General features: G+C 60.3%; 1 protein-coding gene across 13 annotated transcripts in view; it reads right to left on the minus strand.

Moving 5' to 3' along the window:
- Positions 1-210: 210 nt before the first annotated feature.
- NRXN2 (neurexin 2) overlaps positions 211-27793 on the minus strand; it is a 100296-nt gene continuing 72713 nt past the window's right edge. For 5 of the 13 annotated variants that reach the window (XM_043581589.1, XM_043581590.1, XM_043581588.1 and 2 more), the window contains 5 exons: positions 22918-23089; positions 18550-18639; positions 14842-15167; positions 12443-12521; positions 211-648 (listed from right to left, as the gene is read on the minus strand). In XM_043581589.1, the coding sequence (XP_043437524.1) occupies positions 344-648; positions 12443-12521; positions 14842-15167; positions 18550-18639; positions 22918-23089 (972 nt within the window). In that variant the 3' untranslated portion in view covers positions 211-343. Of the gene's footprint in view, positions 1231-12442; positions 12522-14841; positions 15168-18549; positions 18640-22917; positions 23090-27793 lie in introns of all 13 variants that reach the window. The other 8 variants (XM_043581584.1, XM_043581583.1, XM_043581582.1 and 5 more) reach the window with 3 other exon arrangements.

The following is a 27793-nucleotide window of genomic DNA, read 5'->3' on the forward strand; positions in this document are numbered from 1 at the left end:
CTGCCCGGCAGGCGCAGGGCTGAGAGGGACAGACAGCCCCCGGGACTGACGGTGCCGCCGCACCCGACGGCAGGAGGAAGGGGACGAGCACGGGGTTTCCTTTTCTGTTTTTCTTTTTTCCTTCTTTCTTTTTTTCTTTCTTTCTTCCCTCTTTTTCTTTTCTTTTCTTTTTTTTTTTCCTTTTTTTTTTTTTTTTTTTTTTTTTTTTGCGTTTCCTCTTCGTGAGAGAAGTCTGAGGCAGCCAGGGAGCGGGTCCCCAGAGCCCCCGGCGGGGAGAGGGCCGCACCCGCCTCCCGGGGCCGTCCCGGGAGGGGCAGCTGGCAGTGGGGCGCGGTGCCGGGGCTCACACGTAGTACTCCTTGTCTTTGTTCTTCTTGGCCTTGCCGGGCGTCTTGGGAGCGGCCGGGGCCTTCTCTTTGACCACGGCCCCATTGCTCTGGGCCGAGTTACTGATGTAGTTCCGGCTCTGGTCCACCTGGTAGGAGCCCTCGTCGCGGTTGCGGTACTTGTACATGGCGTAGAGGAGGATGAGGATGCAGAGCGCCGCGGCCGCCACGATGCCCACCACCATGCCCGTGGTGCTGCTGGACTCCCGGATCACCTCCACCGCGCCGGGCGGGCCCCGCTCCCCGGGCCCCGTGGGGTTGGCTGTGGGCAGATGGGGGAAGCCGGGGGCGGAGGTCACGCCCGGGCGCAGGGGCGGGGGCCTCCGCGGCTCGAAGGACGTGGGGGCCCCAGGCCCCAGGGGCGGGTTCTCCAGCAAGGGCTGCAGCGGGTCTCGGTGGTTCATTTTGCCCGCGGGCAGGTTGGGGGCCGGGGCGGAGGGGGCCAGCAGCACCCCGGGGGCGCCCGTGGCCCCATCTGTCCTGAGGTGGGGCCGGGGAGCGGGTTTGCGGGGTGAGAGGAGGGTGGTGCGGTCCGTGACCAGGGGAAAGGTGGTGTAAAAGTCCTCGTCGTCCGTGGGGGGGAGGCTGGAGTCAAAGACCTCCCCGGACGCAAAGCCCGAGGCCTCGATGGGCTCTTCGCAGTCGCTGTCGTCCTGCTCGGCCTGGCACGGGCCCCCGGCGGGCGGGCGGCGGGCCGCGGGTGGGGGCAAGGTGTCTTGGGTGGCGCCCACGCCCGTGAGGAAGGGATAGAAGGTGGGGGGTGGGGGCACGAAGGGGGATCGGGTGGCCACGGGAGGGGGGTCTAAGGAGTCCTCCGTGATAATGGGCAATATTAACTCTCCTCCTAGAACAAGAGAGAGAAGAGAGAAGAGAGGGTGTCAGCGAGGGCCCAGGGCGCAGGCGGCTGGCACAGAGAGAGAAACAACAGCCTCACACACCCAAATCGGTTCCAATTGGCTTTGGCGGAGACTAGAGCGGGCTGGGCCCGCCCGCCAGCCTGCCGGCGCGCTGCGCTTTAAGCGGGCAGCGGCTCGGATGCCCTGGGCACCCCACGCACGGGCTCTGCGGCTCACTGGGTTTTGGTCTTTTGTTTGTCTTAAGAAACCAAAAGGAACAGAAAGGAAAGGAAATCGAAAAGAAACGGAAAAAAAAAAAAAAAAACTCTACTGGTTTAAGGCTTAAAAACAGATACAAGAGCAGCATTTAAACAAACCTAACAACAATATCTTTTAGGGTTTTTTTTTTTTTCTAGATTTTTCTCTTTTTTTTGCTTTTGTTTTTTTTTTTTTCTTTTGTTTTTTTTAAAAAAGAAGATAGCATACCACGGAATTCAGGCAACTTACATCAACAAATAGGCCGTGTGATTTTAGCATGAAGAAAAAAATTACAAACAGAGCTGTGTAAGCGGGTTCTCCCGGAAAAAATAAGAAAAAACAACTTTTCCGTACAACGTTTTCTGTCTATCTGTTTGGCATCTCCCTCCCTCGCTCTTCTCTCCCTCTGGACATCTTGCTTCCTTCTGTACGCTCTCTCGCCTCCCTCACTTGTGCCCTCTCCCCCTCGTTAAACACAAAGCTAAGATCCGCACGGTGCAGGGCTCGCTTGGGGAAACTGTTACCACCACTTGGTGACAGCATGGGAGGAAGGAGGGAGCAGCGGGAAGGAGGGCTTGGGGGAAAGGGAGGTACTGGCAGCCATGGAGGAATACATGGTGAGAGGACTTGAGGCGGGGGGATGGTCACGGGAAGCAGCTTTGAAGGTTAAGTGCAGGCTGGCCATGGGAAGAGGAGAGAACTGAGGTGGGAGGTGACGAAGTCCATGAGAAAGAGTGGGCAAGGAGGAGACAGGGTGGGGGAGGGTCTTGTCCCATAGGACTCTGGGAGAGGGTGTGAGAAGCCCTGTGGAGGCAGGGAGGTGGGAAGGAGGAGGGGGTGGGGGGGGGAGGGAGGAAGGAGAGACGGAGGGAGGGAGGGAGGGAGGGAGGGAGGGAGGTGGACAGGAACACACGACTCCTGCGCTAACCCTAATTCCCCAACGTGCTTTCTTCACCCTCCACCTCTGACCCCCACTGGCTTCCCCCCTCCCCCTCCCCAGAACCCCCATGGGCCGCCAGGACCTGACCAGGGCTTGACTGCCTCTGGCCCTCTTATTATTCTTAAAACAATAATAAAACAACGGAAAGAAGAAGAAAGCAAAAAAAGAAAAGAAAATACATACACAGCCATCTGGGAAGGAAGCACTTGCTAATATAGGGCCCGGGGCAGGGGTGGCGGGGGGGGGGGGGGACTAGTCGGGAAGGTTGGGGGGCGGTGATTAGGTCTCCTCCCTTTCTCCCTTAGGTCTCTTAACTGTGGTACCCTGGGCATAAACTGCAATTCCCATCAGCCCCAAAGGGTGAGAACTACAACTCCCATCAGCCCTTGGAGCCGGGGGAGGGGGGGGGCACAGACTGCAATTCCCATCAGACCCGGGGTCAACAACTTGACAACCCTCATCAGCCCACTGCCCCTCTGGCAAATACTGCATCCCATTGGTGTGGGGTAGATCCAGCTGGAGTCTAGGTCTAGGAGGCTCTAGGTCTAGGTCTAGGTCTGGGAGCGCTCTCTCCTCTTCGAGGGACACCTCTGGGCCTGGTTGGGGCTGGAGATTTCCTCTCTAGCTCGCCCTACACCCAAGCCCTGCCCCCATCTGCGTGCTTCTCCCTGCTCTCTGCAGGGCGTGGTTTTCACAGATCGGGCCCTAAGCCCCCTATCCCCTCCAGAGGAAGCACCCCGGGGGCTCCACTCCCAGGCCCTGCCTGCCCCACTGCAGCCACGCCCGGCCACGTGCCACTGCCACATCTTGGCGTCTCTTCTCCTGCTCCCTGCCCCCTAAGCCTCTGTGTCTGTTGATCCTTCCGATCCCAAGCTCCGGCAAAATCGGGCAGAGCTGTCCTTGGCCACCCTAGCCTGCCACAGCCAAGATCTTGCTATTGAACTCGTAGCCTTGCCTAGCTCCCCGGGCTGCTCCTCCCACCAGGCTCCCATCTCCCCCTGGGCCAGGGCTCACCTGCACCCCACATTGTGAAGCCCCAGGGCACCTGGCCCTCCAGGGGCTCAGCCACACTGAAAAACTGAGCCCAAAGCAGACAAGCATGTTCTGTGGAGCTGGGACCGTCCAAAGTTAGCTTTTTATGGAAGAGGATGCTGAGGCCCGGGGTGGGGAGGACTTCCCAAGGTCACTCGGTGTCTGCATCAGGCAACGTGAACAAATGGACTCTCCAGTCCTTTCTGTGGCTCTCAGAGACCAGGAAAGGGTCAAGTTCTCACAAGGAGCCTGGAAAGGCCTGATTCATCCTCCCCATGCCTGCAGTAATCTGTTTGACTCTTGGCTTGTTAACCTGGGAGGCCACAGACCTGTTCTGTCATTAATTACTGTGTGACCACGGACAAGATTCTGTCACGCTCTGGTCTTCCTCACCTGTCAAGCTCTCAGCTTCCTCATCTATAAAATTAGGGCATTGGGCTCCAGGCCCAGGGTGAGGCCAAGGTCTGGCTCTTGTGGACCTCCTGCCTATGGATGAATAATTGATCTCCCCATCCCCTCCTGAGCCCTGGACCCACCATGAATGGCCCAGCACCCTGGTCCCTGGGTAAAGGGCACATTCAGCTCCCAGCTCTTAGGGAGAGGCTGGCAGCCTGTGTCCCGTCACGGCACAGTTCCTCTCCCTGCTGGGCCACACCACCGGCCCTCTTCCTGACCTTTGCCTTCCGTTCCGAACATCTCACCCCTGCTAATATTTCACTCGTGCTTCGAGTCCGGCCAAATACCTCCTCTCCCAAGAAGGCCTCTGGTTTGGGCTCACTGCTAGGGAAGGTTCAAGGCCCATCTGTCTATCTCCCTAGCACCCAGCACTGGGCCTGGTGCGGGGGGCTCATCATGTTTTGACCAAGGGAAGGGGAGGAATACTCACCAGGCATTTCCTCTGGGCCCGGCCAGGCTAGGTATCTGGGGATGGGGTGGGAGCCCCTCACAGGTCAGAACAACTGGGTTTTGAACACCCTTCCTCCCCTGACCCACACAGAGCAGCACCGCTGAGTTCGGCCTGACCCAGCTCTCACCCATCACCATTTCTACCTTTGATGCTGGATGGGGCCACCGGTCGCAGGGGTTAATCAGGCCGGTCAGGGCACAGACCTTGTCTCTCTACCCTCTCACCCCCAGATAGACTAGGGGTGGCGGAGGAGGGCCTCAGGCCTTGGACCACAGACAAATCCCGCCCAGCCTGAGCCCTCTGCAACCTTTTGTCCCAACTCACTGGTTCTTTAGGACCTTGGGGCACACAGGCCCCCCAAGGTCCCCCTGTGCAGCGTCTCCCAGGCTCCAGAGCCCTCCCAGGCCTGGTCACCTTGACTCTTGCCCCTGCCCTTCAACCCCAGCTGTGTCCTGCCTCCATATCTGGGTCTCAGCCCCGTCCCTGTGTCCCCCAGCTTCTCTGGGAGCTTTCCTTGGGCCCTTCTCTGTCCAAGGCTTTGACGGCGTCTCCTGAGGGTGTCCCGCCCTCACCCACATCCTCCACACCACCACAACTGCCCCTCGGTGCCCCCTTCTCATGGCCCTGCACCCCAGCCTCTGTCTCCTCACCCCACAGCTCCTGCTGTCCCCACAAGATAACACACTGTCAAGACCCCGCGCTGTCTTCCTTCCCCCACATTCGATCAAAGCCGAACTGGCTCTGTGGCAGGCAAGCCGCATGTAACATAGGGTACTGGGTTTCCCTGGGGTCGTTCACTGGTCCAGGGTCCAGCAAGCTTGTCTGGCGAGGAGTTAGCAGGCTCTGGGGGAAGGGAGGACCCCTCAGAGACTCCTCACTGTGAAAGTCCAACCAGGGGCTCCCCTTCCCACTGGGCGTTTGAGGAAGACTTGGGGTGCCTGGGACCCCGGGTCCAGCTCTACAAGGCTGTACATTGGGATGGGGTGCTCCCGGGAGTCTGAGGACTTCCCACCCCTCCCCCACCTCAGGCAGCTACAGCACTTGGGAAATACTCACAGGAGCACGGATCACAGAAGCCCCCCCACCCCCCACCCAACTCCTAAGTTGAATGCCAGGACATGTCAGTCCCACTTACTAGAGAGAATGCCATTCTGGCCAAGGAGACCAGCAAGCTGAGCCCTTTCTGCCTTCAGGGCACAGCGACTCCTGACTGGAAATGTACCCAAGAACCCCATTCCCACCCAAGCAGGACGTGCCTACTCCCAAAAGAGCACCTAGCACTGAGGTTGAGTGTCACAGACTGAGCAATCGGCTGGCTGAGGCCCCGTCCGCCAGCGCGGGGTGCCTGCCCAGGCTGTGACAGCAAGAAAGCCACTAGCCCACAGGGCGTTTCGTGTGGGTTCGCAAAAAGGCAGCCCCTCAGTGTGGCCACAGACCTGCACGCACACGACTTGGCGAATAGCTTCTCTTTACACAATTAGAAAAAGGTACTCTGGCTTCCTGGAGGCCACAGCCCTGCTCCAAGGGACCAGGACACGCAGCTTGGTGAGCAGAGAGCACTGGCTAGATTTCAGCCCTTACTCACCTGTTCCAGTAGACAACAACCTGTGCCCAACTGCGTGCAGTGACCTGGAAGATGGCGCCCCGCCCCACTCGGAAACACCAGCGCAGCCAATGGCAAGCGTCAAGGCGGATTCAAGGTCAGAGCGGATGCGTATCGTGTGTGTGTGTGTGTGTGTGTGTGTGTGTATGTGTGTGTGTAGGAACGCACCCCTCAGAGTCTGTTCCTGTGCACCTGGGCATCGTGTGCACACGGACCTCAACGGATCTGAGCACGTGAGCGTCAGGGAATCTGCACAGACTTGTGCGTGTAAGCGAGCCCCTGGCTGTGCCTGGGTCCACCTGCTTCTGAGCCTGGGTCTGAACTCCTGTGCGCATGCGTGCATGCCCCACCAAGAGCCTGTGAGCGTGCCCCCGTGGGTCCCAGCGTGTGAGGCAGGCCTCTGTGAATGCCTCTTTCCCCAAACTCATGGTCTCCTTCTCCTGGGCTGCAAGACTACATTTCCCAGCACCCCTTACAAGTAGGTGTGGCCGTATGACTGAGCAGGGGCCGCTGCTAGTAGCCGCCTGGGAAAGTCTCCCGGGTGCGTGCCCTTTCCCCTCCTTCCAGTGACCTTGCAAACTGCCTGCTGAGTACGGAGGAGCTACAAGGAGGGAAGGAGGCTGGATTCCCAAAGCGCCCCTTGGGGCGGAGCCACCTGCTGATGGGGAAGCACCCTGGTGGGCTTTCACTTGAGTGAGATGCTTCCCTGGAAGAAACCACTGAGATCTGGGGGTTATCTGTTACAGAAACACATGTTGCCTTCACAAGTACGGATGCCGAACCAGACCTGTGTGTCCCCAAAACCCGTGGGCTTCAGGTAACAAGCCAGGGAAAGGGCTGGAGAGATGAAGCAGCGTACGATGCGGGACATTGGGTTCCAGCCTCCGCTTGTGATGCCCTACGGGGCAGAGCGTGCGCCGGCGGAGGCTGAGGCCCCAAGGGAATGTGCCAGGAAAGCTGGGGTGACGATGCCGGCTTTTCCTTTCGGCTTTCAGTAATGCATCATAAGAAGACTGAGTTAGGCAAGAGTGAGTGGGGGCTTTGCAAGCAGAGACGAAGGCAACAGAGAGAGCCCGGAAACGCGGGGTTTGCCAAGCGTCCAGAGAGCCGATGCTTCCAAACTACAAATCGCGAGAGAGACCAAAGATGGCTGTGAGGGACAATGACCCCGTGAGACGTCTACCTGCACAAGGAGGCCTCGGCCTCGCCTCACAGATCAGATGGAGGGTGTGGCCTCCCCACCTGCTGTTTCGAAGGCCTTCAGAAGCGTCATCGCTAAATGAAGAGACAGGCTCTGATCCCATGATCAGAGCAACACGGAAATAAACGGGCTTCGCAAGTGTGTCTGGGAAAGAACTCTGAGGGCAGCCGCTTTGACTGCTGGAGCCTGAGAAACCACCTCTGGGCCCCCAAATATGCAGGGGCAGGAAGTGGGCTGAGTCCCCAAGGAGGACGTTTTCCCAACACCCACTTCCGAGGAGGCCACGGAGGATAAGAACTGAGAGGCCCTTCACAGAGGCAGCACCAGGGCCACAAACCAAGGAGAGGGAGTTTCTCGAAGACAGTAGAGGACGGGAGTTAAGGAAGAAAGTTCCCCACCGCAGGGGTGGAGTCTCGCCCACTGCAGGGGGGGCTGGATTTCCTCAAGGCTTAGAACTAGGGGTCTTGGGGGGTTTTCCCTTCTTCTCTTTTTTGCATGACAGGTTTTACTGCGATGGCTGACCCTGGCCCACTGGATTCGGGGCGGGGCTGAGCTGTGTGGTCCGTGAGATCAATCACCCTTTTAGTTCACGGGGATCCAGACCACATGTGGACACCCAGGAGCAAGTCTGGACCCAGCCAAGCGGGCCGCCATCTCCCACACACCCTCCCCTTTGCAGTGACAGCCCTGAGGGGGTGAGGCTTCAGGGTTTCTCCCTTGGGGGGGGGGGAGAGGCGTGCTCTGCGGGTGTGAGAGAGTGAAATGGACTGTTGGTGACCCAGAGGCCACACTGGACACAGAAATCGCTAGCTGGTCTGCTCACCGCATCTGTTTCTGCTTCCTCCCCGGGGGCACGGCAAGGCCATACCTCCCAGCCTTCCTGGAAGCTGAGCCGGGGCCAGGAGACTGAGCTCCGGATGGCCGCGGGCAGAATCGTCCCAAGCAATGAGCGCCCCTCTCCACCCTGGCCCGTAGAACCCACCCGCGCGTGACCCCACCGTGGGTCACCTTCCGCAACTCGGGACCTCACCTGGTGGGGAGAGTGTGGCTTCCAGACGGAAGGCCAGGCCCTGGACGAGTGCTTGTAGAGGAGAAATAAATTTCTGGGTATTAAACCACAGGTGCTGTGGAGTCGATCTATTCGGGCAACTGGTGTTATCTTAAGAAACTCTGGAATGTGAGCTCATTTGTGCTTCTGTGAATTCTGAGCTAGATGTGTGGGTCTGAGCGCGCGCGCGCCCGCGTCTGTGGGGTTAAGCCTCTGAGGGTCTCCCGTACGTATGCATGGGCGCAAAGCCTCCGAAGGGTCGTGCCTACACGGGGTAAGCGCACGAGCTGGCTCTGTGGGTCTGAGCCACGTGGGGGGCTTATATGAATCTGAGTGCTCGCGCATGTGTGTGCCCTCGGGGGTCTGAACAGCGGCATGTGCTCACCTGTGTGTGAACACGGAGGCATGCGTTTTATTGGGCCTGAACACGTATGTGCGGCCTGAGGGCCTGAGGATACGAGCCCATCCGTGAGCAGCTCATGTGGACATCTGAGCATACGAGTAAGTGGACATCTGAGCATACGAGTAAGCGCATCGGTATCCGTGGGTGCCCGTGCGGGCCAGTGTAGACGTGTGTGAGTGTGTGTGTGTGAGTGTGTGCGTGCACGTGTAAACACCACCGCAGGACTCCGTACGAGTGTGTATGCCCTGAAGGGTCCGACCATGTGTATGTCTCCCAGCATGTGTGGATCTGAATGTACACGTCTCCGAGTGTGTGTGCGTGTGTGTCTCTGAACACGTGGGTATGAATGTAAACATGCGTCTCTGTAAGACCAGGCACCTGTATGGGTTTGTGCGAACTTACTGGCAGGACACGGGAGGCCTGAACATGAGTGTGGACTTGGGTGGAGCCGTGACACGCGGCTGTATGGGTCTGTGCTTCTGTGGGTCTCAGTAGCCGTGTGTCTGTGTGTTACAGACGGCACGTGTGTCTCTTTAGATCTCAGCGTGTGTGCGCCTCTTTTGGTCTGAGGTGCGAAGGGCCTGTGACCGTCTAGGTTTGAACGTATTCACACCTGTGCGAGTGGGTGTGCGTGAGCTTGCTGGTAGATCCCTAAGTGTGTGTGCACGGATGTCCGTGCGTGCGCCCCCGGTCAGACACGTGTGCACGCATGTAAACGTGTGCCGCTGTGGATCTGAGTCCGTGTGCGCCCTTCCTCGGTGCCTCAAGGGGTGCAAACTCAAGTCCCCACAGGGCACCATACCCTAATGTGCGGGTCAGGCTGGCGAAGACAGCGAGGGGTGGTGGGCCACATTCCCCACGATGCAGAGCACGCCCCCGCTGAAGGCACTCCCTCTCAAAAGAATGAAAACACAGTGCCCATCAATCCATACCCTTCTTTGACTGGCTTGCCAACCTCACGTGAAATAACCACGTTGGCCGATGATCTCACCGAGCTACGGGAAGGAGTGGGGCCTGGGGTCTGGGAAGGGGCCAAGTGGAGAGGAAGGGTGGAAAGCGAGTGGGGATGATCCCAGGCTTGACATCTGGACCCAGGGAGGAGGATCTGGCAGGTGGGAGGGATGCCAACGGCCTGGGGTCCCTGGGGTCAGTCCCTGGGTAGCCACTGTCTCTAGCCAGGCTGCCTCCTCCTCTAACACTGACCTCGGAGCCCAAGGAGGCCCGGCCCTGTGCTAGAGAACAGCCTCCCTGCACCCGGGGCACAAGAGGGCCTCTGGCTGGAGTCCCCTTTCTCGGTAGACGGGGAGGGTGGCATGGTCTAGATCAGCCTGAGGGGCTCTGGAGTCATCTTGCTTTTTGCCTGGCCTCCCATCAGGATAAAACTCCAACCTGAAGCATATGGGACGGGTGTGCGTATGAAAATACACACACGTGCCATGCACACCTGGGGGAGAACCTCTGGCCTCTGTCGGTCTCCTCTGGAGGCTTACGCGTACGCTCTGCCCTTATTTTCAAAGCCCGGTGCCAGGCTGTCCACCAGCCTCTCCCTACACCCCCCCTCCCCCGCCCCCGCCCCCGGCTTCTAGTCCTCCTCTACCCTCCACCCTCCCCTCAGGGGCTTGGCCCTCTGATCCAGGGAGGGCGGCCGACCTGCCTACCTCGGCTCCCCTTTACTCCCTCGTCCCAACACAGCCTAAGGGAGCTCGGCCAACCGGTGCACGCACTCAGCGACTCAGCGTCCGTCACATCCAGGCCCCTGACAAGACTCCAGGTGGCGGCTGGAAAGTTCGAACCTCGGGGAGTGTGTGGCCCCGGTGTGGCCCAGTATGCACTGCCTGTGTCTGCGCGGTGGCCGTGTGGCCCCACACTCCTCTCCACGGGGTCCGGGGAGAGCAGACCCCTCCTCTCACCCCACAGTCCCTCCTCCCCACCCCCCAGAGTGAGCACATGCGTGCAAACACATGTGATGGGGCCAAGTGCCCTTTTCTCAAGACCCACACAGCCCTGTGTCCCCGGAGTCCTATCCCAGGGCTCTCGTGGAGCTGATCATCACGGCCCCTTTCGGCAGGTCCGGGCTAGGGGAGCTGCTTCCATATACGGGAAACCCCAGTAACTGACTGGGTAGAGGAGGTAAAGCAGGGTTGAGGGGGAGAGTGCTGCGTGGAAGCTGCCAGATGCCCAGAACCTCCCAAAGCAACGGCAGAGCATGAAGGTGCGTCCCTGAGCTGAGATCGCCTAGTGGGATGCAGCCAGATGGCCCCCCCCCCCCAGCAGAGGGGCCTCCCCGCAGTGGACGGCGTCTGTTCCAGAAAGCACCAGCTCTCGGCTGTGGATGGGGAGGCCTTTGCAGCCCAACAGCCTGCAGCTCCCCCACGCGCCTCAGGGCCCCGGACCACCAAACAACGCTCTTCAGCTCTGGCCTGTGGGGTCTGGGGGCCTGTGCCCCGACTCTCCCCCTGCCATTGGTCTCTGGAACCTGAGCCTCTGCCCCAAGGCTCCGTGGTGTTTCTTGCTCTCCCCACACTCCTTCCATGGTTGCAGCCTACCCTCAGCTTGAGCGTCTCCTCTGGGACTGGCAGACCGCCCCCGCCAGGCTGGGTTCACAAGCTACGCCCCAGTGATACTGCCCCCCTCCCCTGACCCCATCACCGTCGTCAACCCCGCAGGCATCTGCCCCAACCTCCAGAGCCCAGGTGCTACCCACTGCAAGGTAACCAGAAGTCTCTGGAAACCCAAGCAAGGGATGAGGTTCCCACAAGCTCATCCAGGCCACCACCGGGTCCCACGATCCCTTCCTGGGAAATCTGGCCACATTCAGTCCTTCCTCCGTTCCCGCTGCCAGCCGTAAGCACCAGGACCTCAGCTCCTCAGGCCCTCCCTCCCCCTGGCTCCTCTCAGCCACCCCCAATCCGCTCAGCTGAGCAGCCCTCGCACCCACTGTGCCACTCCATACCCCGCACTTCTCAGTTGGCACTCGAGGCCCACCCTCGCTTTGCCAACCTGGTCTCTCGCTGGGGCCGAGCCCAGCTCTCCAGCTGGAAGGATCCAGCAGAGGCCTGGAATGCCACCCCCGGGAAGCCTTTCCTCCCAGCACCTGCTCTCCTGTTGGAGCAACTGCCCCTCTAGAAATCTAGACCAGACCTCAGGTCCCAAGCTCCTCAGGGGTCACGTGTCTGGCTAGGGGCACATCTCCTACCCCGCCCCGCCCCAGCCCACTCACTGCCTGGCACAGAGCTGCCGTGTGGCATAACTGCCCCAGCTTGGCCTGGCAGAGTGTCTGGCCACCTCCCTGAGACTGGGAATGAGGAGGGTTCTGGATCCAGCGGAGGTCTCCTCTACTACTGACCCAGGGAAAATCAGGCCTCAGGGACTGATGGGAGTTGCAGTTCTGGACCCAAGAGCTGATGGGAGTTGTAGTTCTGGACTCAAGAGCTGATGGGAGTTGTAGTTCCTAGGTCTGCGCTCCCCCTCCTACCCCACCCCCAGCTCGCACCCCATAAAGACTCATGGGAGCTGTAGTTATTCATCTTTCTCGGGGAAAAGTCCCCCTCTTTCCCTCCCAGCATTCCTTGGCCCTCAACCCCAGGATCCCAAGCTAAGGACCTCGCTAACTCGGAGGGCTGGGGTACCAAAAGGCCAGAAACGGCCTTGCCAGAGGGACAATTGGAGGGACCTGGAGGGGAATGGCAGGAAGGCAGAGGAAGCTATCAGGGCAAGTGAAGGCCTGGCAGCAGGCCCCGTGGGCTTGGGCCAGGTGGCAGGGACAGTCGCCCCCCTCCCATCAGCGTCACCCGGGCCCGGGGCAGGGGAGGGGGGAAAGGCACTCACCAGTACTGGGCTCACACTCCTCCAGGTCCTCGTCATCACTCGGACACTCAGCCGAGGCCACCAAGAGGTCATCTGTGTTCTGGGGGCGAGAGGAAGGGTGGGGCGGGGGGGAGAAGAAGGTTCGCGGGTGGGTCAACAGGTCCCAAAGCCACCTCTTGAGTGGGACCACACAGGAGACGGGTCCTGGGCTAAGACACACACCCTGGCCTGTGGCTGGATGGCCGAGGGCCTCCCTTCCGCAGGATGTGCAGAGCGAGGCTGGACAGCACCCGCCCTGCAGCAGCTGCCCGGCTCCTGGGGGTCGGTGAGCCAGCACATGTTGTGTCTTTTATTTCTAGGAAGCCAGGGAGGCTGACGTTGGACCTGGGGGTGCAGGGCTGGAGCAAGGGGGCCCGGGGCAGGGGGGAGATAAGGCGTGGGGGCCACCGGAGGCCAGCACAGGCAGAGAGGGGGAGCAGGGCCTAGGGTGGGGGGTTGGGGGGGTGGCTCTTGGCTCCACCCTCGCTACCCCCCCCCCATCTCTCTCCCAGCCCCCTTCCCAGAGCCCGGAACCAGGCTGCACACAATAATTAGGGCTGTGGTTGCCATGACAACTGGAGACGACTTTGTCAGCATTTTCTCTCCTCCTGATTGCAGAGAAAGAGAATCCCCAAGATGAGCGAAATGTAAGGGGCGGGGAGGGGAGTGCGCTCAGGGTGCGCTGGGGAGGAGACCCAAGCGGGGAAACCCAGAGTCCAGGCGGGAAGGGAGCCCAGGAGACTGCGGGATGTGGGGAGAAGGCTGCTGAAGGCCAAGGGTGGGAGGAGTCTGGGGTGGGGAGGGGTGCCTCTTCTCCACCCTGCCCCTCCCCCCACCCCCCCATCTTCAGATCACTGATTTTCCTTCTGCACCCTGGCCCCTCAGCACCAGTCCGTCCTGCGGGGGCTTCTCCAGCACAGCTGTGGCCCCTGGGGCCCCCCCACCTCTCTTCCACCTGGATGGCCTGCCCATCTCCCTCCCACTGAGACTGGTGGTCCTGTCTTGCCCATGGGCGCCGGGCACAGTCACTGCCCAATCTTGGGTAGGACCAAGCCTTTCTCCCGGGGCTCCCCGCTCCCTGGGGCAAGGTCTGGCATTCGGGTCCCCCAGCTTCTCTTGGCAGCAAAGGCAGAGGGGAAGGGGGTGCAGACTTCTCGCTCATGCCCGGATGAGGCCGTCAGCCAGTGCCAGGCCCCCCTACACACGGACTGGGAGGGAGGAGGGGATTTAGTGCTCATCGAGTCTGGCCCTCATTTACAGACGCTGAAGGCAGGCTGGCGGTGGACTCGGGGCGCGGCCCCCTGGCCGCCCCCCTGACCTCTCCCTCGCCCCGGGGAGGACAGCGCTCTCTCCAGGCCCAGAGGCCCGACAGCCACGGGCAATGAGGGACAGAGGTGGCTCGGGCCGCGGGGACAGGGTGATTAAATAAGGTCTACCATGCCAGGTGTGATCCCTCCCTGGGCCGACAGTCATCGATGGCAAGAGCTAGAAAACTCAGCCAGGCCCCCCAGTTGCCTCTGTGAGTCACGCGTGCTCCGTTGGCTTTTAGCACCAGCAAAGCCGGGCCTGTCCTGCCCCAGCACAGCCTCACCCCCAGGTACCACCCCCTCCAGGTATAAGAGAAGATAAACTCAAGTCACTTGGGCTTGACCTGATCTAGAGACAGCACCTGAGCAGGCGAGGCAGGCAGTGTGGGGGGTAAAGCACCAGGCAACTGTCTGTACCCACACCCCCTCACACCCACAGCCATAGAGGGCACTGAGGCCTGCTACGCGGTGGCACCTGCCCAAGGTCGCAGGCGGAGGACGGGCTTGCGGTCCCACTGCAAGGACACCAGCAATCAGGGAGACGCCGCTCCGGGCCTCCACCAGCCTCCAGAGGCGGGGCCGCTACCAGCTGGGCTTCTAGCCCCTCCAGGGCCGTCACCTACGTGCCCTGCCCAGAGCGATGCTATCCTGGCTCCGTCCATCTCTCTCGCGCGCTGCCCACGCAGCACTGGGCATGGCCTTTGTTACGGGGCAGGCAGATGGGCTCATTCCACACTCACCCCAGTCCAGACTTCCTCCCTCTTGGGTAGGGCGGTCTTCCCTGGTCTAGCTGGAGTACCAAACTCCCCCTTAGCCCTGGGAGTGGTCCCTAGAAACAGTGCCCACCCTCCCATATACAGCATCCCCGGTCACCAGGGCAAAGGCCGCCTCACGGAAGGAGACCTTTCCCACCTCACCCGACCCATCACTGTGACAGGGATGAGGCGGTAGCCTCCGGGATCCCGCCAGACCCCCCCCAGGCCCTCTCTGGGGCGCCCCGGTGGCTACGTGGGCATCGGCCCTCTCCCCCAGCCAAAGTCTCACTCCTTGTCCGTCAGCCCAAAAGGCCCTCACCTGGGTGGTGCTGTCCCTCAGTGTGGGGGAGCGGCCCCGGCGCGTGGTAGTGGTGGCCATGGTGGTGGTGGTCTCCATGATGGTGGTGGCCATGTCGGCCAGCAGGGTGGTGGCCGTGGTCTCCGCGCTGAGCAGCACGGACGGCCCCTCCCCCACCAGGCGCAGGTGGCCCTCGGTCCGCACATTGGGGTCGCTCTCGGCGGCCAGCGCCAGCACCTTGAGCCCATTGTAGTAGAGGCCGGACACCTGGCCCTGGAAGGGACGGCCCTGGTCCCGGCCCCCGATCTTGATGGCAGCCTGGCTGTTGAAGATGGTCAGCTGGCGGCCTGGCGGGCGGGGGGATTGGTAGGGGTGACAGGGGAGGGACGGGCAGTGGGGAGAGATCAGAACAGGATGGGAGAACAGAGGGAAGCCAAGGGAAGGAAAGAGGAGTGGAGAGGGAAATCAGCAAGGGGGTGGGGGTGGGGGGGTAGGGGGTAGGAGAAACGAGGAAGGGGCAGACACCAAAGGGAAAGTCCTCGTCAGCCACAGCCCCTAGCCCAGCCAGGGGGGGACCCCAGAGGGGGAGGGTCCCCAAGGCACACATGGGCTGGGAAAGGGAGCCCAGCTCCCCCCTGTCCCCACCATGCTCATGCCTCTGATATTCCCATCCCCCTCTCCTCTCCTGCTCCAGGGGCATCGCCCCCCCCTTCTTTCCCTTCCCTCAATTTGATCCCCATCTTCTCCCTCTGCTCCCCCAAACGTCCCACACCCAGTGTCCAGCCCCGAGCCATGGAGCCCTCGGAAGCAGCAGACAGAGCAGACAAAGAGGCAGAGACAGAGAAGGAGACTGGCAGGCTGAGTGGTCAGCGCGTGTCAAAGCAGAGTGGGAGGCGACACCGAGGTGCCAGAGGTCAGGACGGTGCGTGGGAGGAGGGCCGGCGTGCGTGAGGGTGACCTCACTCTGCCCTGCCAGCCACCACCAAGCCCTCTGACCTCTGGCCAGGCTCCCCTCTCTCCTCCCCCCTCCAAGGCCCAGCCACTGCCCGGGGACCAGGCCCTGGAGAGCAGAGGCCTTCCTCCCCGCCAGGATGTGCAGGCACAGAGGTGGAAAACGTTAAAGGGACCTTGCTTCGCTCGCTGACAGCCCAAAAAACCGCTCCAGCTCCAATCTCGCTCCTCGCTCAGCAGTTAGACCTCAGAATTCCCACCTGGGTGGGGTTTGGCGGTTCTTTTTGGTTTTAGTGGATCTGGGGGTCGGTTTAACCCTCTGAGTTTGTTGCTTTGGTTTGGTTTTTAGAAAAGACATTTATTATGTTTAAGTTTAGATTTAACTTTGGTTTTGGTGTTGCTTATTTGGGGGAAGCGGGGGGGCAGAGGAACCACTACATTGCCCCCTGCCCCCGGGACCTTCAGCTGCTGGTGCCGGGGGGGTTTAAGACCTGGCTTAGCCCTTGTTAGCCTCTGGTTAGTGCCTCGTTAAAGATCTGGTTTAGAGTTAGGTGCCTGAAAGCCCTGCCCCCGAAACCTGGGCTGAGGACAGTCCGACTTGTGAAACACCCCTCTTTGGAAACACGGGTTCCCCGGGCCGCGCGGCCATCTGTCTGGCCTCTAGCCAGTGACCGGGCGCGGGATGCGTCTGCCTGGCCCTCTGCTCAGCCTCTCCTCCTCCTCCGGCGCCCTCTGGCCGCCTGGCACCTTACTCAGCCCTGGACAGAGTCACCATCTTACAAATGGGGGGGGGGGGAGCCGGAGGCAACCAAAGCTGAGAACTAGTCAGTAGCAGCTAGAATACGAGACCGGGGAAGCCCTTTAAGGACTATCTCCTCCCAAGATTATTCCCCGCCATTAAGAATTAGGAGGAACACGGAGGGGAAATGCGTATAGTGGTCAAACCAGTTTGGGAAGCGACCACTTCACCACGAAACAGCAGGTTTCTTTCTCTCTCACACGACTTCCCAGAACCTTTGTGAGACCAATGTCCGTCTGCAGCTCCAAGAGACGGAAAAGGGAGCCAGCACTTCCCAGGCCCGTTTTGCCACAAATCTCTTTCTTGGGAAGCATCTCACAGGACTTAGGCTTCACCGGACATGGTTTGGAACTGGAAATTGATTCATTCGAGAAACATCTATCGCACACCCACCACGTGCCAGATGCTGACAGTAAAAGCATCCCTCCAACAATGCCCAGATCTTGTTCTCAAATACCTTCCCGCTTCCTTACTTCATCTCATTCTCCCCAGCACCCCTCGGGAGGTAGGCTGAGCGGGCTCGCTCTCCCTGTCCTTCGGGAAGTCTTGAGGCAACAGGTGCGCTCCCCCCTTCCACACTCTGGGAAATACCAGAGCGTTTTGCCCCATCTTTCACTTTCCAGGAGAGGAAACTGAGGTCTCCAGAGAAGGGGTGACCACGCAGCTAGGAAAGGACGGCTGGGGTTCACCCTCACCTGATCTGCAAGCCCCGCTCCCTACCCGCCCCCCCACCCACCAGGGCCCATCCCGCTCTGCCTCCTGGGGGGGTCACAAGTTGTCCCAGCCTCAGCCCAGGCTGCTCCCCTGGCCTCTCTGATTCTGGGAGAGGGAAGTGGGTGATTGAGAGGAAGCTACATAGGTTAGCGAACTTGGCCCCTGTGGCCCCGCCCGCCGTGAACTCCTCAAAGGGTTAAAGTTCGCCCCGCTGGAGACAGCAACCCAGTGCGGCTGGGGGCTGTAGGTTTTAGCGATGTCTGTTACAGTCCCTTTAACTTTTTGTCCTGTTACGGATTTATCACATCTGGTTATCAGCATGTTTAGTCCCCACTGGCTGTGTGGGGGGCTGGAGGTGACATCTGGGGGTTTTAGCTGGGGCAGGCCCCAGTGGACATTTAAAAGCACAGTTATCAGCTGGTTAGGTGGGGGTTTAACACTTCTACTGCCCCCCTAGAGTTTAGCCTTAGAGGTACAGAGCTCGCCCCCTCTCCGAAGGGAATGGGATGGCTTTGCCCTTGGCCCCAACTTCCCTTGGCGACAAGTGGCCTTCTCCCTCACACCCAGCAGTGCCTCGCTACATGTGGCCTCTCAGCTAGCCTGTTCTGTCTTCCTCATCAGCTCGGCACACACAGAAACCCTTGTGGGACACCTGCCCCTGCCCCTGCCCCTACCTCCTAGCAGGCCCCCTGCCCTCGCCTCTGCTCCTTCTAAGAGGCCTTCTGGACCAACGTGGGTCCATTCCAGAGACAGTGCCCCGGAGCCATTCTCTTGGGGGGGGTCTTTCCAGTAGGAAGGCAGGCCCTCACTCTTTCTTTTCCTCCTTCGAGGACCCTGGTGAAGCCTTCCTACCCTCCCTTTGGATCCTAGGATCAGCACTTCCTGCTTCCCAGAGCCTTCCTGCTCCTAAGTGCAGTGCAGGCTGCCCTGGCTGCTGGCCCTTTGGGAAACCTCCCTCCCCATCTGATCTGCGTCCCAGCCTGCTCTACCGGGATGGTCCAGGAATCCCATGGATTATCCCAGCCCATGCCAGGTTTGGAAGAAGCCCTCTTCTGAGAAAAACCCCACCCTTGTCCAAAACCACCCCTCTAAAGACACAGACTGCTGACTCCAGAGGGGAAGGGGGCATCCCGGTGGGAAAATCAGTCCCTCGCTAAGGGGCGGGCGATGGGGAAGGCACGGTGGAGAAAGAGAGAGCTCTGCACCTTTAAGATAGTGTTTTTAAAGTTAATTAATTAATTAATTAATTAATTCTGGTTAATTACCTTTGTCGAGCAGCCACTCATCTACTACTCGACCAAGCCGGTAGGGGATTCTCTGTCTAGCAATCGCCAGGCGCTCGTTATCAAAGTTTCCTTGGAAAAGTTTAGAAAGACAGTAGGTTTCTCAGGCGGCGAAGTCCAAAGGAGTTAGAAAAGTAATTACGCGTTTCTCAGGAGACTCAGAGTAAGCAGCGACATCCAACGGAAAGGGGGGAAGGTCCACCCAAGGCGGGAGAAGAAACGCTGGGTCCCCCGTCCTCCCGTGTTCCCCCCCCTAGGCTCCCATCCGGAGCCGGCCCCACCCTGGGGGCAACGAGTGACCCAAAGAAAAAGACAGGGACATGGAAGAAAAGGAAAGGGGACCGAAAGAAAAGGCAGCTGGAAGGTCAAAGGTCAGAGGTTAAACAGGTTTATCTGTGCTCAGGCTGTGGTACCCACCTTCCTTCCCCATCCCGAAGTGGGGTGGGGGGGCAGGGAGGGGCATTTAGCGGGTTTAAGTTAGGGGGTGGCCCAGCTGGTTACTGAGTTTAGAGGGTGGTTTAGAAGGGGGAGGGATGGGTTAAGTGGGGTTTATGCGGCATTTAGGGGGCGGCCCGGCACTCGCACTTAACAGTGAGATTTAAACCACTTCTCCAGGCTTCTCGGCCCCCTTTACCTTCTGTGCTCAGCTCCTCGCTGCACCTTCGTTCGCCAGCTCCACCCCACCCCCCTACCCCACCGGCTTCCGCCTTAATCTCCGCCTCCTACAGGCTCTGCAGCCTTGTCAGCCTGCCCACCATCCTGTCTACCTGCCACCACCCACCACAGGTGACACGCCACCCAGCAGCCCCACCCGCCCCCCTGCCCTTCTCCACAGCCATCTCGAAGCCCCTGGCAGCCCTCTCCGCCTGCCCTGGACCCCTCCCTACAGGTGCACCCAGCCCTGCCATCTCGGGCTCTCTTTCCCCATCTCAGTCGCATTCCGAGACCCTCAGACTCGTCTCTGCTCAGGTCCCCTTTCATTTCTGCCCTGGGGACCCAGCCCAGCTCCTGACCCCTCTCGCTCACTAGCCTTTCTCCTTCTAGCTCCTTTCCCCAATTCCCAACCCCACCCCTCCTCAACCCTGCTGTGCCCACCTGTCCCTCTTTCCACTCACCATTGTCTAGTTCTTGGAGATGGGGAGGGAAGGGGTGTATATGTGTGGGGGGGGGTGGGGAGAGGGAGAGGGAGGGAGAGTGAGCCTGTGGAAAGGGGTCTGTCAGCGTGCCTAGGAGTTGTGTGTTCCTCCCTGCATCCACAGGCTGTGGATTATTCCAGTCTGCAGCAGTGGAAGTAGAAATGATTTCCTTTGGGAATCTGGCCACTCTTCCCACTGAAACCACACACAGGGTTCAATAACGTGTTATGGGGGTGCTTTCCTGATCATCTCACACTGCACAGCTACACTCGCTGCCCAGTGAGACCGGGGCCGGGCCTGCGGTGGACCTCTCTCGTGAACAAGCACACCACGTGTTCATGCGTGCGTGGCAGGTGCCTCCCTGGGTGCTTCTGGGGCAAATGAGACCTTGCCTTCCCTACAGATTTAGGTCGCTGGTGTTTTAAGTTAACAATGGATTGTTCACTCGTTTAGTCACTCAACAAACACATCTTGAGCATCTGCTCTGTTCCTGGGGCTGGGTATCAGAGATGCAAAGATGAGGGCCTGGCCCTTGCCCACAGAGGACCCCAGCCAAGCACGGGAGACTGGCAAGTGACCGGCAGTGATCTTTGCTCCGTTAGAGGTGGCACAGGGCATCCCACCCTGGGGACAGGAGTGAGAGGGACTGAAGAAGACGCTGGAGGAGAGGTGAAGCGGCCAGAAGGGAGTCAGGCAGGGAAAGAAGGGAGTCAGGCAGGGAAAGCAGGGGCAGACCACGCATGCAGGGGCAGAGAGGCAGGAGGGCAGGAAGCATTTAGGGACGTACCTGCACTGGGATACTTGTGCGTGTGTCTGTGTGTGTGTGTGGCCGTGTATTTGTCCCTGTGTGTGTCCTGAGAGGAAGGGAAGAATGTACATCCTTCTCACTGAAGCGCGTAACAATTCTAACCAAAGATCTGTTTGTTGAGCGCCTCCTCTATACCATGCCATTCTGGCGCCTTCCTTGGGTCATCGGACAGAATTCTCTCAGTATTGCTATGAAGCGTGTATGATCCCTACCTCTCAGAGGTGGAAACAGATTCAGAGAGGCTGGACGACCCACCCAAGGCCACACAGCTTGTCATCAGGAGGTCCAGGATTAAAAGTCTGGCCCTGCTGGCTCAGAGTCCAAGAGCTGAGTCTCTGGGCTTCCGGAAAGTCTGGAAGGCCCAGGCTCTGGGCCCATGCACTCCACTAACCCAGCCTGCTTCGCATCGCTGGGGATGACACCCTCGGCTTTTGCAGACCGTCCGCCCTCACGCCGCAGCCAGGGGACGGGCTGTCTTCCCCACCCCCAGCCAGGGGTCCCTGAGCAGAGGAAGGGCAGACACGAGTCCTCCAACCTGGCCTCTGGCCTGCTAGGCTCCGAGGGAAAAGTTCTGGACCCAAGTCATGGCTCTGTGTGGTGAAACCTTCATGTTCTCCCAGCCCGGCTCTGTTCAGCTGAGGCCGATGTCCTTGCTGCTACAAAGGTTGCCCTCCTGTGTGTGTGTGTGTGTGTGTGTGTGTGTGTGTGTGTGTGTGACAGAGAGAGAGAGAGAGGAGACTGATGATCACAGGGCAGTCATACCTACACGGCCTGGCCTGTGCACGTGCCAGCCGTCACATGGGAGTGTCTGTGCACCTGCATGGCCCCACAGGCGCCCAGAACCTTGGGGTAGGCTGGCACCCCTCTGCAGGACTTTCGTTTCCCTTACGTCTGTCTGACCATCTGAGTATTTGCAGTCATCCGTGTGTCCGTGGTTGGCCTGTGTGTCCATCACCCTCTGTATTCTCGGGCCACGTGGTTCTCTTTTTTTTTCCAGAATGTTGGGGACAAGCCTGCGTGACTGGGAGCTGGGAATCTCCACCGGCGTCTTTCCGACGGCGTAAGCGGGCCCGTGAGGGTGTGCGTACCTGCACTTTTCCCTGTCCTTCTGCCCACGCCCTCCTCAGTCGGGGTGGGGCAGCCCCCGCCTCGGCTGTCACTTCTGCCTCGGAGAGGGACCGAGGCTGCACATGCTCTGGCTTCTCCTCGGTCGCCCCCGTGTGTGTGTGACTATGCAGGGTCACTCAGCCATATTATACCTCTGCATGTCTACGTTTCTGCAGTGTTCCCCTGCCGTGGTTCTGTTTCCCCCACCCTCTCAATCTCCCGCACTGGGCTCTCTTCCTCTCCCTCCCGAGGCTCTGTCCACCTCTTCTCCCACTGGTTGGGTCTGTGCCACCTCGTCTCCATATATCTCTCTGCCTCACTTGGGGAGCTGCCTCCGTCTTTGCTCTTGTCTCGGTGACTATTTCCATATCTCTCCATCACCCCTCCCCTGGCTGCCCCCTCACTCTGAGGCTCTTTCTCTGCCTCCTCATTCCTCCCATGTCCTCATCCCCTTCTCTCCCCGTGCTCCTCAGACCTTGGTTTGTCCCGGGCCACCACAGCTGTCACGCTGTTGAAACTGGGTCTGGTCGCTGTGCTCACCCCTCCTAGACTGCGAGCTCCCTGCAAGCAGAGGCCGTGTCCTGCTCCCCGGTGTCTCTGGCACAGGGCCTGATGCCTAGTAGGTTGCCAGTGAAGGTTCGTGGAATGTGCTGGCACTCTTGTCATTTGGCCTTCTCTCCCTTTCACCATGTCCCCTATTCCCTGAGACACGGGTTCCTTTTCTCTGCCTCTCTGTGGTCACTTCTCTTCCTTTATCTAGGTCTCCTGATATGGATCTATGATCTGCTGTCTGTAGAGACCTCGGTTCGTTCCTTGGCTCTGTCCTTGGGAACAAGCCTGCCTCCTCGCCAAGATATATTCTGGGTTACTTATGGATCTTCTCTTTTTGGTTTCTGCATCTGCCTCCCCGTTTCTGCCTGTCCCTCAATTCTAAACCTATTCTTTCCTCCATCGAGTCAGACTCTCCCTACTCCCCTTCTTCCTCTTCTTTTCTCCCCCAGCTCCACCTGGGCCCTGGCCTCGCAGCCTTCCCAGCTCAGCTCTGCCCTTGCCCTCCTAGCCCACCAACTCCCACCACCGGGGGGACTAGCTCGCCCTTGCAAATCCCAACCTTTCTCTTTAGCCACGCCCCCGCCCGCGTCCCAGCTAGCCACGCGCGGTTCCCTCGGCCCCGCCCCCAGCCGGAAACATCTCCGCTTAGCCCCGCCCCGGTGCAGGCAGCGATCCTATCAGAGGCCGCCCTACCTGCCCCGCCCCGCCCCACCCACAGCACCTCCTCCGCCCGCCGGCGCCGCCTACCTGCCGGGTACCGCTCATTGACCGGCCAGCTGTCCACCTGCAGGGTGGCGTTGCCGCCACTTCGCGTGAAGCGCACCACGTGGTATTTGCCGTCGCTCACGATGGCGTTGGGCTCGTCGATGGTAATGTCGTCCGTGCCCACGTTAAAGATCACCCCCACGGTGCCCTGGTCCTGGGGACAAGGAGGTAGAGGTGAGGAACCGGGAAGGAGTAACGGTTCACTCTTTCTAGAACACCTGTGGCCACCACCGGCCCAGCTCCGTGGCACTTCACAGCTTTGCAATGCACATCTCTCGGTCATGCCTTTGCTGGACAGTGTCACCTGCCCGAGGAGGCCGGTGAGCTTGCCTGCCCCCCACATGCAGCCAAGAGAGTGGGCCTGAGATCCAGAGAGGTGGGGGCCGCCATGGGGTACAGAGCCTGGACCGAGAGCACTTCCCCAAACCATACCGGCTTCTTGCCTTTTGGTTCGTACAGAATATTCACAAATGTTTACAGGGCACCCATTCTGTGTGAGGGCCACTGAGCCCAGGCCCCAGACAAGGTGACCGGGACTAAGTTGGGGACCAGTGGGAGCTCAGAGGGTGGAAACCTCTGTAGGGACGACCAACAGAGAAGTCCACGGAAGCCAGCCCCGTGCCTGAGGAAAGTCTGGCCTCCCCACTCCCCGCCACCCCCAGCCTCAAGCCTCCCCTCCCCTGCATGCTCAGCACTGAGCGGGGCCCCTGGGACCCCTGCACTGGGACATCAACATGCCTCTCCTGGTAGTTCATCGTCCCCCATGGTTGTCAGGCCTGAGTGTGAAGTCACAGGAGCGGAGGTGGGGGTCTGGACTGTGTGTATTGGGGGGTGATGGGTATGAGAAAAGATCAGGGAGACAAGCCGCAGCAGACTCACTAAGGAAAGGTGAGCAGGTAGGGGTAGAGGACGGGGCTGGCGGCTGAGGAAGGACAGGCGAGGAAAGACAGGGACTGCAGCCTGGAGAAGGGGAGGAAAGGGTCTCAGCAACCCCCAGGACCTAGGACCCAAGCCCTGAGCAGGGCAGTGCCTGGGGAACCCTGCAGAGGCCACCCAGGATCCAGCCCCAGAAGAGTTCCGTTGATGGCTCCAGAGTGGGAGGGAGCACTTCACTGAAACCTTAAAATGTGCCAGGCCTTCTATGGGTACTGTGCACGTGTGTCCTCTCCATCCCCACAGCGACCCTCTCAGGAAGCTTATGGTACCCCCAATTCACTGAGGAGGAGACTGAGCTCAGGGAGGTGAAGTAACGTCCCCAAATCCACATCGCAAGAAAGGAACCCCAGGTTTGAACCCCAGTTGGCCTGACTCCAAAGCCAGTGCTCTCTCTTCCTTGCCCACTAGTCTAAGGAGACACGGACTCAAACTGCGGAGGGGTGAGGAATGATCTGAGAGGCTACTGAGGCCAACCTACCTGAGAGACAAAGACATCTAAAGGAGCCAGGGGGAGGCCCAGGAGGCCCTAAACCTGAGCCTCTATTCCATTCCCCTGAACTTCCCAGCAGCACTCCTGAGCTCAGCCTCCTGAGTCCCCCACGCCCTCCTGCATAGGACAGAAACCCACACAGGCTCACTTAGGCCCCCTGGATCACACACGGTCATGGGACCCATGACCCATCATCAGAGAGGACACACACTCCTGGGGTCTTCCTGAAAGACTAGCCCAGTCCAGCCTGGGCATTAGGACCCATTCAGCTGTCAACTCCTGCAGCCAACAGAGCCAACCAGCTTGGTGGCCCTGGGGATGGGGAAGGGATTGGGGTTTTGCAGAGACCTGTGCAGGGCACAGGGGGTGCAGCCGTGGCTCACTTGGAGATCCACGCCCAATCCCTTCCCCGCTTGTGGGTCCAGTTCTCCCCATCCTAGAACTTGGGAAAGCCACCTGTGCATACATACACACACACACGCACACACACGCAGCATCTCTCCTCAGATGCAGTAAAGCAGGGAAACTGAGGCTGGGCTTGCCTAACAAAGAGTACTCGCAAGCCCCCGCCCCCACTACCCACAGACTGACAACATCGCGGGGAGACGGGACGGTCACGGGCGCCCCACGCACGTGGGGGAAACAGCCGGTGCCCCTCAGTACTATTGTTAGTAACGCCGCTGAGAGTTTCTCCCCGTGAGGCTCAGCCAGGCGGTGATGGCGGTCAAGGACCCCAGGCAGAGGGCCGGCCAGGGCGACTGGAAGGCAGGACACCTGGGTTCCCTAGGAGGCAGCCGAGCTCAGAGCCACGCGCTCCGGGGGAGAGGCAGCTCCCAGAGCTGCTCCCGACGTGAAGTCAGTTGTCACTTCTGTTAAAGTCATTAATTCCTAATTCCCCAATTACCTCATTAGGCGGCGGTGGGGAGAACGCGGCCGCTCCTACAGCAAATAATTATGGGAGTCAAAATTAATTTGGCAAAGTGGAGCGACGCTTTATTAGAAACGTCAAATTGCTTTTCTCTTATTTTGCTGCCGCCTCCCCACTCTCTGAGAGCTGCTAATGACGCGGTGGCGGGAGCTGGTGTGTCACCAGGGGAGGAGGGGCTGGGGGGCTGCCCCCGAGGGGCTTCAGGCCCGTCTGGGCCCGGCTCCTCCCCCAGAGCTGGCCTCTCCCGTGGCTCCCACACTTCCTCCAGGGCCCCCACCCTCGCCAGGCTCCCCGTCACGGCCTGGCGCCCCCCTCCGGCCCTCTGCAGCACCAGGCGCCGGGCCTCATTCCTCCATGACCCCGCCACAGGCCTCGCCTGCTGGGAGAGAAGAGGAGACCCCTTCTCCCTGCACCCCGATCCCCTACCCTGTGTCTTCAGCGCTGGGGAGCCCCGTCCCCTTGCCGCACAGGCACAAAGACACACAGAAGTGGTCAAAGAGGCAGACACGCAATACACGCAGATTGACTCGCCCCGTGGAATCGCAGATGGTCGGGGTGTGGACTGACACCGTGTGCTTCCTACGGGCCAGGCCGTGTCCCGAGGGCTTGATACGCGCCATCTCATTTAAACCTCACGGCCTCCCTTTGTCCTCTCAGCACCCAGCTACTACACGGATGAGGAAACTGAGGCGGAGAGCCATGGGGTGACCGCACAAGGACAGAGCAAGGAAGTGGCACGGCTGAGACTCCAATCCGGGCCCTCAGCTCCGAAGCCACGCATGGCCTCTCGTGAGTGTGTGGAGAGAGAACAGGAGCCCTACTCACAGAGAGAAGGACACGGAGACCCGGCCACACCTGCCACAGGGTCAGGAGACTGGAGCAACAGCAAATACCAGTCCTCTGGGAAAGGCAAAGCGATCAGAGGCCACCAGCCTGTGCCCCCACCCCAGTCCCCCAAGGTCCCACTGTCACTGCTGACGCCATCGATACGCACCCAGCCCCACGTCACACACAGTCAACGTGCTGTCCGCAGTCACAATCTCCAGAGACACCGTCACACGAGCACGAACCTTCCAGGCCTTCTTCCCAGGCTCCTCGCCACTCCACACCCCTCTCCTACACACTTCCCTGCCTGGCCTCCTCCGTCCAGCACCCAGCGGCTGCCGCTTCCACCCCAGCCCATGGGACATCTCACACCTCCTTCCTTGGCTCCCCGGCGGTGGGGGAGGGGTCTGCAACCATGGCACCCGGGAAGAGCTGTTGCGCAAGGAGGGGCCGGTAGCCACGGTCCCATCAGGGGGAGAGGCCAAGAGCCCAGACATGCTTCCTTGGTCCCCTTAAAGCCCAGATCCCCACCCCCCACCCCCAGACCTTTCCAGCACACAGGGCCTGGCCACCCTACTCAACCCCCCCAGCTCGGGAGTCCGGGCCAGGGTCAGCATGTGGGAGGCGGGCGGCGAAAGGACGCAGTTGTAAGGGGACTTGGAGGTGGAAACGGAGACTGAGGTCAGAGGCCCAGGGGTTAAGTCCGTGGGGAGGGGACAGGGAAGAGGCTAAGGGCAGAAATGAAATAGGGCAAGGCCAGAGGCCAGAGGGAAGGGTGTGGGGCTGGACCAGAAGGGGAGAGGGTCACAGAAGACAAGGGGCTACCCGAAGACTAGAGTTAGGATGGAAACTGAGAGAGGAGCCGTGGGTGCGGCAGGTAGGACGGGGCAGGGGGGTGGTGTGGCAGGTGGATGGAGGAGGGAGTATGGCAGATGGGGCAGATAGGGAGGTAGGGCGGGTGGAGGGCGTAATGGGTGTGGCAGGTAGGGGGTATATGGCAAGAAAGGTGGGTATGGCAGGGGGAGCGGGTAGGGTATGACGTTGGGGGGGGAGGGTGGGCAGATGGGGGGCGGGTTTGGTGGGAGGCCCAGAGGGAGGCACTGGGAAGAAGCAGATGTGGAGGAGGGGAGCCCGGCGAAACAGCCAGAGCCAAGTGGGGCAGGAGGCCAGGATAAGGATGTGGGGTGCGGCGAAGAGGCCAGAGGCTGTAGGGGAGGCAGGGTCGAGGGGCTGCCGGGAGGGCAAAGGTCATGGGAACAGAGGTTACAGGCGGAGCACAGACAGCAGCAGGATCTCAGGCAACGTGCCTTGCGGCTGCTCTGGGGCGGGGCGGCCTCAAGAAGCGTGGCAAGAACAGGCGCAGGACACAGTGGGCTGCCCCGGGTGGCCCAGCGGGGAGCAGGCAGCAGCCCCTGGGGGAGTCACAATGCGGGCTGCAGGAGAATGGCCCAGAAGGCTCAAGGAGGCCCCTCTGCTCAGGAAGGTCAGAGGACCCAGAGCCAGGGAGTGGGGAGCCGGAGAGCGTCAGACCGGCCAGGGCGGCTCTGGGAGTGCAGAACAGGAAGGGGCTAGGTCTCAGGGGCAGAACCACGCAGAGGAACCTCCAGGAATCGGGGTGAGAGGGGGGGATTTGAGGTGCCGATCCCATGGCGGTGAGGGGACTGAGCGGATCGGGGGGG

Source organism: Prionailurus bengalensis, chromosome D1 (genome assembly GCF_016509475.1).
Source record: "Prionailurus bengalensis isolate Pbe53 chromosome D1, Fcat_Pben_1.1_paternal_pri, whole genome shotgun sequence".
NCBI classification, from domain to species: domain Eukaryota; kingdom Metazoa; phylum Chordata; class Mammalia; order Carnivora; family Felidae; genus Prionailurus; species Prionailurus bengalensis.